A 14,092-nucleotide genomic window follows, 5' to 3' on the forward strand; every position below is an offset into this window, starting at 1 on the left:
ACGTCTTGTGGACAGATGAGACCAAGATAGAGCTTTTCGGTAAAGCACATCATTCTACTGTTTACCGAAAACGGAATGAGGCCTACAAAGAACAAAACACAGTACCTACGGTAAAATATGGTGGAGGTTCAATGATGTTTTGGGGTTGTTTTGCTGCCTCTGGCACTGGGTGCCTTGACTGTGTGCAAGGCATCATGAAATCTGAGGATTACCAAAGGATTTTGGGTCGCACTGTAGGGCCCAGTGTCAGAAAGCTGGGTTTGCGTCCAAGATCCTGGGTCTTCCAGCAGGACAATGACCCCAAACATACGTCAAAAAGCACTCAGAAATGGATGGCAAAGAAGCGCTGGAGAGTTCTGAAGTGGCCAGCAATGAGCCCAGATCTAAATCCCATTGAACACCTGTGGAGAGATCTTAAAATTGCTGTTGGGAAAAGGTGTCCTTCCAATAAGAGAGACCTGGAGCTGTTTGCAAAGGAAGAGTGGTCCAAAATTCCGGGTGAGAGGTGTCAGAAGCTTATTGATGGTTATAGGAAGCGACTGATTTCAGTTATGTTTTCCAAAGGGTGTGCAACCAAATATTAAGTTAAGGGTGCCAATACTTTTGTCCAGCCCATTTTTGGGGTTTTGTGTGACATTATGTCATATTTGCTTTTCTGCCTCTGTTTTATATTTGTTCCAATACATACAAAGGGAATAAACATGTGTATAGCAAAACATGTGTTAATGCAATACCTTTTTTGTGTGAAATACTTGATTTTCAGGAAAAATATCAAGGGTGCCAACAATTTCGGCCATGACTGTATGGGAACACCCAAATCTTCCTGGTGGATAGATACCAATTATGATTCCCACCATCCCTACAGTGTGTTCCCAGGTCTCAACACCTGTTGTGCCCATAATGAGGGCTTACACCTTCCCTGTGTTGGATTCTCAAGTCTGAACACCTGCTGTACCCATTGTAAGGAGTTCCTACCATCCCTCTGCTGAGTTCCCAGGTCTGTACACCTTCTGTGCCCATTATGAGGGGTTCCCACTATTCCTGTGCTAAGTTCCGGGTTTGTGCACCTGCTGTCTCCATTGTAAGGAGTTCCTATCATCCTTGTGCTGAGTTCCCAGGTCTGTATACCTGCTGCACCCATTGTTAGGAGTTCCCACCACCCCTAAGCTGAGAACCAAGGTCTGCACATCTGCTGCACCCATTGTAAGGAGTTCCTACCATCCCTCTGCTGAGTTCCCAGGTCTGTACACCTTCTGTGCCCATTATGAGGGGTTCCCACTATTCCTGTGCTAAGTTCCGGGTCTGTGCACCTGCTGTCTCCATTGTAAGGAGTTCCTATCATCCTCGTGCTGAGTTCCCAGGTCTGTACACCTGCTGCACCCATTGTTAGGAGCTCCCACCACCCCTAAGCTGAGTACCTAGGTCTGCGCATCTGTTTCACCCATTATGAGGGATTTCCACCATCCCAGATGGATTTATTTATGTCATAATATGGAAACTGTAACAGGTGGAGCTGGCACACACAAAGGCATATGGGAACACCCAAATCTTCCTGGTGGATAGATACCAATTTAAGAATCATGGCAGGGAGATCTCACCAATATCATCCGTGGACCCTTTAAAACAAATATCTGAAAGCAATTCACAATACATTTCATAAATGTGCCAGCGTGGCATATTCCACTTCAGGGTCCCGCTCCTGTCCTTTGTCCTTTTTATTTACATTAGCAATGACGGAGTGGTGGATTTCATCCTGGGTGTCTTCACGGGCTTTCTCTGACGAGTCAATGTCCTCATACTAGAACAAGAAGTGGGGAATACATATAAATTCTATGCACTTAAAATAAAAAAATTCAGATCTGCTATGGTATAGGTGTAGGAAAGGCCAGAAATGGTAATACCCCGACTACTAGGTGGCTGGACACATTGACTACAGCTGTGGGGATGACACTGGAGGACCTCACAAGACTAGCACAAAGCAGACTTACTTCTTTTTAGAGCTCCTATTCATCAAGTCACTAGGACTTGGACTCAAGTTCAAGGCACTTCATAAAAATAGGACCCTGAAAATCTTTTTATTAGCCTAATGGTTGAAGAGGATTACTGCAGGAGCAAGAATATCGAGTAGTGAAGATGGTAGTGGTGAGGGATACAGCTGAGACTGGACTTATCATCACTGGAGGACAACACACATGAAGTTAGGTGTGCGCAAAACCTGCAGATACACTATATTGCCAAAAGTATTGGGATGCCCCTCCAAATCATTGGATTCAGGTGTTCCAATCCCCTCCATGGCCACAGATGTATAAAATCAAACACCTAGGCATGCAGACTGCTTCTACAAACATTTGTGAAAGAATGGGTCGCTCTCAGGAGCTCAGTGACTCCAAGCATGGTCCCGTGATAGGTGGCCACCTGTGCAATAAGTCCATCCGTGACATTTCCTGGCTTATAAATATTCCACGCTCAACTGTTAGTGGGATTATAACAAAGTGGAAGCAACTGGGAACAACAGCAACTCAGCCACCAAGTGGTAGGCCAGGTCACATGACAGAGCGGGGTCAGCGCATGCTGAAGCGCACAGTGCGCAGAAGTCACCAACTGTCTGCTGAGTCAATAGCTAAAGACCTCCAAACTTGGTGAGGCCTTCAGATGAGCCCAACAACAGTGCGTAGAGAGCTTCATGGAATGGGTTTCCATGGCCGAGCAGCTGCATCCAAGCCTTCCATCACCAAGTGCAATGCAAAGCATCAGATGCCGTGGTGTAAATCAAGCCGCTACTGTCCTCTAGAGCAGTGGAGTGTTCTGTGGAGTGACGAATCACGCTTCTCTGTCTGGCAGTCCAATGGACGTGTCTGGGTTTGGCAGTTGCCAGGAGAACGATACTTGCCTGACTGCATTGTGCCAAATGTAAAGTTTGGTAAAGGGTGGATTATGGGGAGGGGTTGTTTTTCAGGGGTTGGGCTTGGCCCCCTAGTTCCAGTGAAGGGAACTCTTAAGGCATCAGCATACCAAGACATTTTGGACAATTTCATGCTCCCAACTTTGTGGGAAGAGTTTGGGGATGGCCCCTTCCTGTTCCAACATGACTGCCCACCAGTGCACAAAGCAAAGTCCATAAAGCCATGATGGAGCCAGTTTGGGGTGGAGGAACTTGACTGGCCTGCACAGAGTCCTGACCTCAACCCCATAGAACACTTTTGGGAAGAATTAGAGTGGAGACTGCGAGCCAGGCCTCCTCCCCCGACATCAGTGCCTGACCTGACAAATGCTCTTCTGGAAGAATGGTCCAACCTTCCCATAGACACCCTCCTAAACCTTGTGGACGGCCTTCCCAGAAGAGTTGAAGCTGTAATAGCTGCAAAGGGTGGGGCCAACTCAATATTGAACCCTACGGACTAAGACTAGAATACCATTAAACTTCATGTGCGTGGAAAGGCCGGCGGCCCAATACTTTTGGTAATATAGTGTAGCTGGGTACATGCATAAGAGCTGCAAGATCTTCAATTATTAATGTCCATTTTTGTGAGTGATTGCCCTACTAGCTGAACCACTCCAATACTCCTGTATAACCCCCCCCCCCCCAACACAGAGGTGGGAGTCTTGAGAGGACTCCAGAGAGTAGAAAGTAGTATGAGCGGCACACCAATGGTGGTTGCACGTGCGAGAAACCAATGCAATTCCCGCACACACAACCGGAAAGTACAGTGCGGGCTAGTGAGCACCTAGCCTTAATGACATCCCAAATGCACGCTGCATACTTAAAAATGGTGCGTGGGCTACTTTTCCATGTTTGTTGAGCATAGGGCAGCCCATTGACACGGGCTGCCCTATGTGCTCAGTACAACACGCCAAAAAAATGCACATATACACAATACCTGGGCAGCACAGTGGCTAAATAGTTAGCACTTCCTCCTGGCAATACTAGGGTTGTTGGTTCAAATCCCAACCATGGCACCACCTGCCTGGAGATTGTATCCCCCTTCCCCCAAATAACTTTTTTTTTATAAATAATATATAATGTTATATAATACATATAAAAAATTATAATATCTATCTATCTATCTATCTATCTATCTATCATCTATCTATCTATCTATCTATCTATCTATCTATCTATTATCTGTCTATCTATCTATCTATCTATCTATCTATCTATCTATCATCTATCTATCTATCTATCTATCTATCTATCATCTATCTATCTATCTATCTATCTATCTATCTATCTATCTATCTATCTATCATCTATCTATCTATTATCTATCTATCTATCTATCTATCTATCTATCTATCTATTATCTATCTATCTATCTATCTATCTATCTAGTCGATATACAGTTGCAAGAAAAAGTATGTGAACCCCTTGGGATTATGTGGAGTTTTGCATGAATTGGGCATAAAATGTGCTCTGAACGTCATCTAAGTCACAACAATAGAAGAACACAGTCTGCTGAACATAATACTACACAAACATTAGATGTTGCCATGGCTTAATTGCACATAACATGTAAACATTCACAGTGCAGGGAGGAAAAAGTATGTGAACCTTTGGACTTAATAACTGGTTGACCCTCCTTTGGCAGCAATAACCTCAACCAAACGTTTCCTGTAGTTGCAGATCAGACCTGCACAACGATCTGGAGTAATTTTGGACCACTCCTCTTCACAAAACTGTTTCAGTGTAGCAATATTCTTGGGATGTCTGGTGTGAATCGCTCTCTTAAGGTCATGCCACAGCATTTCAATCGGGTTGAGGTCAGGACTCTGACTGGGCAACTCCAGAAGGCGTTTTCTGTGCTGTTGCAGCCATTGTTCTGTTGAATTACTTGTATGCTTTGGGTCATTGTCCTGTTGCATCACCCATCCTCTGCGGAGCTTCAGTTGGTGGACAGATGGTCGTACGTTTTCCTGAAAAATGTCTTGATAAACTCTGGAATTCATTTTCCCATCAATGACAACAATCTGTCCAGGCCCTGAGGCAGCAATGCAGCCCCAAACCATGATGCTCCCTCCGCCATGTTTTACAGTGGGGATGAGGTTTTGATGTTGGTGTGCTGTGCCTTTTTTTCTCCACACATAGTGTTGTGTGTTCTTCCCAAACAACTCAATCTTGGTTTCATCTGTCCACAGTATATTTTGCCAGTAGTGCTGTGGAACATCCAGGTGCTCTTTTGCAAACTTCAAACGTGCTGCAATATTCTTTTTGGACAGCAATGGCTTCCTCCGTGGTGTCCTCCCATGTACTCCATTCTTGTTTAATGTTTTCCTTATTGTAGATGTGTTAACAAAAATGTTAGCATGTGCCAGAGATTTCTGTAGGTCTTTAGCTGACACTCTGGGATTCTTCTTTACCTCATGCAGCATTCTGCGCTGTGCTCTTGCAGTCATTTTTACAGGACGACTACACCTAGGGAGAGTAGCAACAGTGCTAAACTTTCTCCATTTGTAGACAGTCTGTCTTACCGTGGACACATGAACATCAAGGCTTTTGGAGATACTTTTGTAACCCTTCCCAGCTTCATGCAAGTCAACAATTCTTTTTCGTAGGTCTTCTGAGAGCTCTTTCTGCGAGGCATGGTTCACATCAGACAGTGCTTCTTGAAACCAGTAAACCCAAAACAGGTGTGTGTTTTTTAAGGGCAGGACAGCTGTCAGCAACACATCCAATATCATTACACTGATTGGAGTCAAGGTTGGCTCACTCCTGGCTCCAATTAGCTCTGGGGGAAGTCATTAAGCTAAGGACTCACATACTTTTTCCTCCCTGCACTGTGAATGTTTACATGTTATGTGCAATTAAACCATGGCAACATCTAATGTTTGTGTAGTATTATGTTCAGCAGACTGTGTTCTTCTATTGTTGTGACTTAGATGACGTTCAGAGCACATTTTATGCCCAATTCATGCAAAACTCCACGTAATCCCAAGGGGTTCACATACTTTTTCTTGCAACTGTATATATATATATATATATATATAGTAGATAGTAGCTTCTATGCTACATTTACTAGTGCTTAGACTGTTAGGCCTCTTGCACATTGCAGCGTTGTTTCTGTTTTACTAAATGTAGCCCATTACTTACAATCAAGGGCGGACTGACAACTCATGGGGCCCCGGGCAATAAGGGATCATGGGGCCCCTGTGTCCTTGCCCAAACTCAAAAAAGCCTATGAAAAAGTTACCAGGGGCATCTCATGGGGCCCTCTACTGACCCCGGGCCCTCGGGCAGTGCCTGAGTTTCCAAATGGTCAGTCCGCCCCTGCTTACAATGTGCCTTTGCACACAGGTGCCGAAATAAGAGCCGCATATTTCTCAGTAAAAAAAAAAAAAGAAGGAAAATTTGCATTTTTGGTCAGTAATTTACGCCACCTGTGCGCAAATGCACGTGAATGTACACAAATGCACAAAAATACGCGCATATGAGAATAAATATGGATCAATTTTCGCTAAAAATATATTATGCGTGCAAATATGCGCATGAAAAAGCGCAAAACAAACGCCTGAAGGTACGTTCAAAAAAGCGATGCTCAAACATCAGTACCATGTGCAAGTGCCCCATTGTGCTCAGTGCTGTTGCCATCAGGAGAAAGCATTTTCTCTGTCTCTTCCCGCCAAGTGATCACTCAAATGCGGGTCAGACAGCAGCACTCGTGTGAACGAGCCCCTAATGTACTGGGAAATATATTGATAATGATCTGTGTATCCTTGTTTGAAGAAATTTATTTTTATTACATTTTTTTAATACCTGCCAATGTATATAAAGAAAATGCATAATGCTAGCACAGCCATTAATGCTTTTTTTTGTGTTACCTTCTTGAAAACGAAAAATGAGGACTTGCTTTTGTCATCAACCGTTTTTCTACAAACTGTATTCCTGATGCTGGGTAAAAAAAAAGAAAAAAAAAAAACAGTAGTCATTATTTAACTTCTCAATGTGCTGTTAACATGTGATATTCAAATTTGAGTTTATTCAAGCTTATGCATCAGCATTAGGTTATGTTGGTTCCTCTTTTTTTATTTTTTTTTTTCTAATCAAAATGCTAATTACATTTTTAACTAAAACCTTTCCAATTTCATTGCACACCTTCTTTTTTATAGCCAGTGCCATCAAATAGACAGGAAGTGGGGGATTTTTCTTCACTTCCGGTTGTGTCTGATGCCCATTAAGAGTGTGAGATTTCCCTTCACTTCCGGTTGTGTCTGATGCCCAAAAAAGTGTGAGATTTCCCTTCACTTCCGGCTGTGTCTGATGCCCATAGAAAGTGTGAGATTTCCCTTCACTTCCTGCTGTGTCTGATGCCCATAAAAAGTGTGAGATTTCCCTTCACTTCCGGTTGTGTCTGATGCCCATAAAACATGTGAGATTTCCCTTCACTTCCGGCTGTGTCTGATGCCCATAAAACATGTGAGATTTCCCTTCACTTCCGGCTGTGTCTGATGCCCATAAAACATGTGAGATTTCCCTTCACTTCCGGCTGTGTCTGATGCCCATAGAAAGTGTGAGATTTCCCTTCACTTCCGGCTCTGTCTGATGCCCATAAAAAGTGTGAGATTTTCCTTCACTTCCGGTTGTGTCTGATGCCCATAAAATGTGTGAGATTTCCCTTCACTTCCGGCTGTGTCTGATGCCCATAGAAAGTGTGAGATTTCCCTTCACTTCCAGCTGTGTCTGATGCCCATAAAACGTGTGAGATTTCCTTTCACTTCCGGCTGTGTCTGATGCCCATAGAAAGTGTGAGATTTCCCTTCACTTCCAGCTGTGTCTGATGCCCATAGAAAGTGTGAGATTTCCTTTCACTTCCGGCTGTGTCTGATGCCCATAAAAAGTGTGAGATTTTCCCTTACTTTTGGTTATGTCTGATGCCCATAAAACGTGTGAGATTTTTCCCTTACTTTTGGTTATGTCTGATGCCCATAAAAAGTGTGAGATTTTCCCTTACTTTTGGTTGTCTGATGCCCATAAAGCGTGTGAGATTTTCCCTTACTTTTGGTTATATTTGATGCCCATAAAAAGTGTGAGATTTTCCCTTACTTTTGGTTATGTCTGATGCCCATAAAAAGTGTGAGATTTTCCTTCACTTCCGGTTATGTCTAATGCCCATAAAACGTGTGAGATTTTCCCTTACTTTTGGTTATGTCTGATACCCATAAAGAGTGTGAGATTTTTCTTCACTTCCGGTTGTGTCTAATGCCCATAAAACGTGTGAGATTTTCCCTTACTTTTGGTTATGTCTGATGCCCATAGAAAGTGTGAGATTTCCCTTCACTTCCGGCTGTGTCTGATACCCATAGAAAGTGTGAGATTTCCCTTCACTTCCGGCTGTGTCTGATACCCATAGAAAGTGTGAGATTTCCCTTCACTTCCGGCTGTGTCTGATACTCATAAAAAGTGTGAGATTTTCCCTTACTTTGGTTATGTTTGATGCCCATAAAAAGTGTGAGATTTTTCTTCACTTCTGGTTGTGTCTGATGCCCATAAAAAGTGTGAGATTGTCCTTCACTTCCAGTTGTGTCTGATGGCCAAACAATCCAGGGGATGAAAACTTTTGATCGAGGCCATTTGGGTGATTTCTGTTATCATTAGGATGTAAAAAGGAGCCAAACAACTCTGTGATCATAAATGGCTTCATATCATCACCATCCTTCAATAAAAGACAATTTTTTGGCATGATCTGTCATATTTTCAATATCAATGCCAACATTTCACGATTTCTGCCAGGGGAGGCAAATGTTTGAGCACAACTGTATATCCCTCTGGCGCACGGGTCATTTTGGTCAGTTGAGCTTTGGATAGGCTGAATGTGTCATGTGGGTTCCTCCCATAGCTTACCGTACTCTGAATCGAACAATCACAATGATAAGAATTAATACGACGAAGGAAAAGGTTCCAATGGATGCAAACTTTCCTATAGTAGCCTGGCTGTCTGAAAGACAAAAGAACAGAACTTCGATGAACATGCAAGGTCTGCTTATTATCAAGTCTTCCACTCCCTTAAAAAAAACACCTATTAAAAGCTTAAAAAAGGAAAAATGTTAAGAAAATTAAGAAAAAAATTATTTTTCTTGTACCCCGGTCTTTTGTACCCGGCTTTCCTCTACCCTCTGGTGATGTCTCTGGACCTCACTGATGCCTCCTGCCAAACCTGAATTCCCCAGATCCTGCAAACAATTAATTCCTACACAATGCTATAATCATTTTTTTTTTACTTTTTGCTATAAAAAAATACACCATGAAAAATGTAAAAAATAAAATGGATTATAGCATTGTGTAGGAATTAATTGTTTGCAGGATCTGGGGAATTCAGGTTTGGCAGGAGGCATCAGTGAGGCCCAGAGACATCACCAGAGGCTAGAGGAAAGCTGGGTACAAAAGGCCGGGGTACAAGAAAAATATATTTTTTCTTAATTTTTTTTAACTTTTTGCTATAAAAAAATACACCATGAAAAATGTAAAAAATAAAATGAAGAAAAAAAATATTTTTCTTGTACCCCGGCCTTTTTTACCCGGCTTTCCTCTAGCCTCTGGTGATGTCTCTGGGCCTCACTGATGCCTCCTGCCAAACCTGAATTCCCCAGATCCTGCAAACAATTAATTCCTACACAGTGCTGAAATCCATTTTATTTTTTACAAATTTCATGGTGTATTTTTTTTATACCAAAAAGTAAAAAAAATTAAGAAAAATTTTTTTTTCTTGTACCCCGGCCTTTTGTACCCGGCTTTCCTCTAGCCTCTGGTGATGTCTCTGGGCCTCACTGATGCCTCCTGGCAAACCTGAATTCCTCAGATCCTACAAACAATTAATTCCTACACAGTGCTGAAATCCATTTTATTTTTTACATTTTTATTGGTGTATTTTTTTATAGCAAAAAGTAAAAAAAAATTAAGAAAAAAATATTTTTCTTGTACCCCGGCCTTTTGTACCCGGCTTTCCTCTATCCTCTAGCCTCTGGTGATGTCTCTGGGCCTCACTGATGCCTCCTGGCAAACCTGAATTCCTCAGATCCTACAAACAATTAATTCCTACACAGTGCTGAAATCCATTTTATTTTTTACATTTTTATTGGTGTATTTTTTTATAGCAAAAAGTAAAAAAAAATTAAGAAAAAAAATATTTTTCTTGTACCCCAGCCTTTTGTACCTGGCTTTCCTCTAGCCTCTGGTGATGTCTCTGGGCCTCACTGATGCCTCCTGCCACACCTGAATTCCCCAGATCCTGCGAACAATTAATTCCTACACAGTGCGGAAATCCATTTTATTTTTTACATTTTTAATGGTGTATTTTTATATAGCAAACAGTAAAAAAAATATTTTTTTGAAAAAACATTTTCATATCGCAAAAAATAAAAAAACAGTGATGATCAACTACTGCCAAAATAAAGCTCTATTGGTGTGAAAAAAATGATATAAATTTTATTTGGGAACAGTGTTGCATGACCGCGCAATTGTCAGTTAAAGTATAGCAAAAAAAATGGCCTGGTCATGAAAGGGGATAAATCTTCCAGAGGGCGAGTGGTTATTCTATCCAAAATGAAAAAAAGAGTTAGTGGATTTTTATTTAAAGTTTTAATTAAAAATTAAAATACATTGGATTTAAATTTTCAAATATAAATGTAATTTTAATTGTGGTTGTGACGGGAGTGGGTGGGGGGTCATGAAACACAGCCCCCTTTGGAGGGGTAGGGAGACCCCTGTCTCAGCTCCCCATATCCCTATTATGTGTAAGTCACCCTGTGCCTGTTAAGGGTACAGTGTGAAATGTCCTGCTCTATTGGTGGGGTGTGGGGGGTTGTTCATTGTTTACTGCCACTTGGTTGTCCCATTGTTCTATTGTGTCTTGCTTGGGAGTCAACCAGGGGCGGACTGACCATTTGGGAACGCGGGCACTGCTCGAGGGCCCGGGGTCCGAAGGGGGCCCCATGAGATGCCCCTGGTACATAGGCTTTTTTGGGTGTGGTTTGAGTGTGGGCAAGGACACAGGGGCCCCATGGTCCCCTATTGCCCGGGGGCCCCATGAGTTGTCAGTCGGCCCCTGGAGTAAACTATTATGGGATGTATATGTTTGTGTATTGGCTTGGTGGGGGTGTCTGCTGTGTGTCTCTTGTTACTGAATGTATTGCCCCGCCCTGTGTATATATCTTGTATCTGTGTTAAAATAAAGCAGTCCACTTCCTGTTTTAATACAAGTCTGGTGCTGTCTCGTCTTGTATGGTCAGCGGTGGTGTCCGTGGATCTGTGTTCGGACAGGGAAGCGGGAGGCTAACGGAAATACCCTAGTGTAGTCGGGGTCCGGTTCCGTTACAGTGGATTTTTAGTAGACTTTAATGAATGGGTCAGTCTGAAGTTTGAAAAAGTTAGCCGTAAGGCGGACAACTTCTGCTATACTCTCTTGTTAGCTACATCATAGCACTTTGGGAATCCTTTACTATGTAATAAATGTGATTAAAAAAAAAATCTTGTTCCGATTTTTTATTAGTTTTCAAATGAGGAAAAGGAACAGCAATCAGTGTGCACATGCAGGGGCTATAGTATCAGATGAAACATGTAAAAGGTTCAAGAGAAATGAATCTAACACATACAGTAAAGCAAACGTTGTGCAGCTCCTGGGTCGGTGTCCCATAAATGTGAAAACTTTGTGACAACATGTCCATCACACTTACTTAGGTATTAGATCTTGAGAAATAAAATGAAGATAAATTCGTCTCCAGAGCTGACACTTACATGACACGTGTAGAAAGACTGTATTCGATCTCCTCTCACCAACAGAATTTTCCGCCAGGCAAGAATACTCCCCGGTGTCTTTTATTTGTACATCTTTCAACTCAAACATGCCAGCTTCCCCGCTCCAAGACGCATTGTTTAGGTAAAATTCATAATTTGGAGCTGGCTTGCCATTGCTGGAGCATTTCAACGTCACATCCGTGTGTTCGATGACGTGATCTCCGGGGCTGACAGACAGAGTTACATTTTCCGGAGCATCTGCCAAAGAAGAAAGTTTATTTTATTTATTTATTTCAGGTGCTTCTATAGCGCCATCAATTTACTCTGCGCTTTATATATATATTGTACATTCACATCAGTCCCTAACCCTCAAGGGGTGTACAATCTAAGGTCCCTAACTTACATTCATACATACACATACTAGGGACAATTTAGACAGGAGCCAATTCACCTACCAGCATGTCTTTGGCGTGTGGAAGGAAACCGGAGTACCCAGAGGAAACCCACACAGGCACAGGTAGAACATGCATACTCCAGGCAGGTGGTGCCGTGGCTGGGATTCTAACCAACGACCTGAGTACTGCCAGGTGGAAGCACTAACCATTTCATCAAGATGTCTCACACCAATTAATGATTGCACACCTGCTCAGCCTATTATGAGGGGTTCTCATTATCCCTGTACTGAGTCCCCGGGTCTGTACACCTACTCTGCTTACTATGAGAGGTTCCCACTATCCATTCACTGAATTCCCAGTCCTTCGTACCTGCTGTGTCCATTATGAGGGGTTCCCACTATCCCTGTGCTGAGTTCCCGGGTCTGTACGCCCACTGTGCCCATTATGAGGGGTTCCCACCATCCATGAGCTGAGTTCCTGGGTCTGTACACCTGCTGTGCCCATTATGAGGGGTTCCCACTATCCCTGTGCTGAGTTCCCAGGTCTGTACGCCCACTGTGCCCATTATGAGGGGTTCCCACCATCCATGGGCTGAGTTTCCGGGTCTGTACACCTGCTGTGCCCATTATGAGGGGTTCCCACCATCCATGTGCTGAGTTCCCGGGTCTGTACACCTGCTGTGCCCATTATGAGTGGTTCCCACCATCCCTGTGTTGAGTTCCTGGGTCTGTACACCTGCTCTGACCATTATGAGGGGTTCCCACCATCCCTGTGTTGAGTTCTTGGGTCTGTACACCTGCTGTGCCCATTATGAGGGGTTCCCACCATCCCTGTGTTGAGTTCCTGGGTCTGTACACCCGCTCTGACCATTATGAGGGGTTCCCACTCCTCACGTTGTAGATTTCATTTACTTTTATATTATGTAGGATGTAATAGGAGAAGATGAAGTGTAAAAATGTGGATGAAGACACCAAAATTCCCAGGTGGGCAGGAATAAATTTAAAGATTGTAAGCTCTAACGAGTCGGGCCCCCTGATTCCTCTTGTACCAAAATGTATTGTAAATGTAATGTCTGCCTTCATTTTGTAAAGCGCTGCGCAAACTGTTGACGCTATATAAATCCTGAATAATCATAATATATATAAATCCTGTATAATAATAATACAAATAATAATATATAATTCCTGTATAATAATAATAATAATCTATAAATAATGTATAATAATAATAATACAAATAATAATCTATAAATCCTGTAGAATAATAAAACCAATAATAATAATAAATAAATCCTGTATAATAATAATAATAATAACAAAAAAGAAGGATTATAGCAGGGAGATTTCAGCATCTAGGAATTACAAGGAGCCAGGGGCTGATTTGTGAATGGCTGGATGGACCCTCTAAAATACAATGACAATATGAAAACCAGGAGAAGGTATTTACATTGGACATCAATATGTCTCTGGGGTGACACGCCAGATCCGATGGTATTTAGAGCTTTACATGAGTACTGTCCAGTATGGGTCCATTCTAAGTCCAGCACCATCATATCATAAGTTGAATTTTTGAGCAGAACTCCATCTTTGTACCACTCGTATCTACTGGATTCTGGATTGCTTGATTTTGATAAACATCTTAATTTGATATTTTGATTTTCTTTGGAAGGTTTGCTTGAAATCCAAACTTCTACACCTTTCGGAGGGTCTAGAGAAAAACAGAATAAAGTGATCTGTATAATGTATTTATGTAATGGTTAGCACTTCCACCGGCAGTACTAGGGTCGTTGGTTTGAATCCCAACCACAGCACCACCTGCCTGGAGTTTGCATGTTCTCCCTGTGCCTGCATGGGTTTCCTACAGGTACTCCGGTTTCCTCCCACATGCCAAAGACATGCTGGTAGGTTAATTGGATCCTGTCTAAAATTGTCCCTAGTATGTGTATGTATGAATGTGAGTTAGGGACCTTAGATTG

General features: G+C 42.5%; 1 protein-coding gene across 1 annotated transcript in view; it reads right to left on the reverse strand.

Moving 5' to 3' along the window:
* Window positions 1–1,654: 1,654 nt before the first annotated feature.
* Window positions 1,655–14,092, reverse strand: part of LOC149432749 (B-cell receptor CD22-like) — a 29,708-nt gene continuing 17,270 nt past the window's right edge. The window contains exons 7-10 of the mRNA XM_089665034.1: window positions 13,564–13,824; window positions 11,762–11,980; window positions 8,839–8,927; window positions 1,655–1,798 (exon numbers count right to left, since the gene is read on the reverse strand). Of these exons, the coding sequence (XP_089521160.1) occupies window positions 1,655–1,798; window positions 8,839–8,927; window positions 11,762–11,980; window positions 13,564–13,824 (713 nt within the window). The remainder of the gene's footprint in view (window positions 1,799–8,838; window positions 8,928–11,761; window positions 11,981–13,563; window positions 13,825–14,092) is intronic.

The sequence above is a fragment of the Staurois parvus genome, unplaced genomic scaffold, assembly GCF_062004578.1.
Source record: "Staurois parvus isolate SC_StPar_1 unplaced genomic scaffold, SC_StPar_1.0 ptg002113l, whole genome shotgun sequence".
Classification (NCBI taxonomy): domain Eukaryota; kingdom Metazoa; phylum Chordata; class Amphibia; order Anura; family Ranidae; genus Staurois; species Staurois parvus.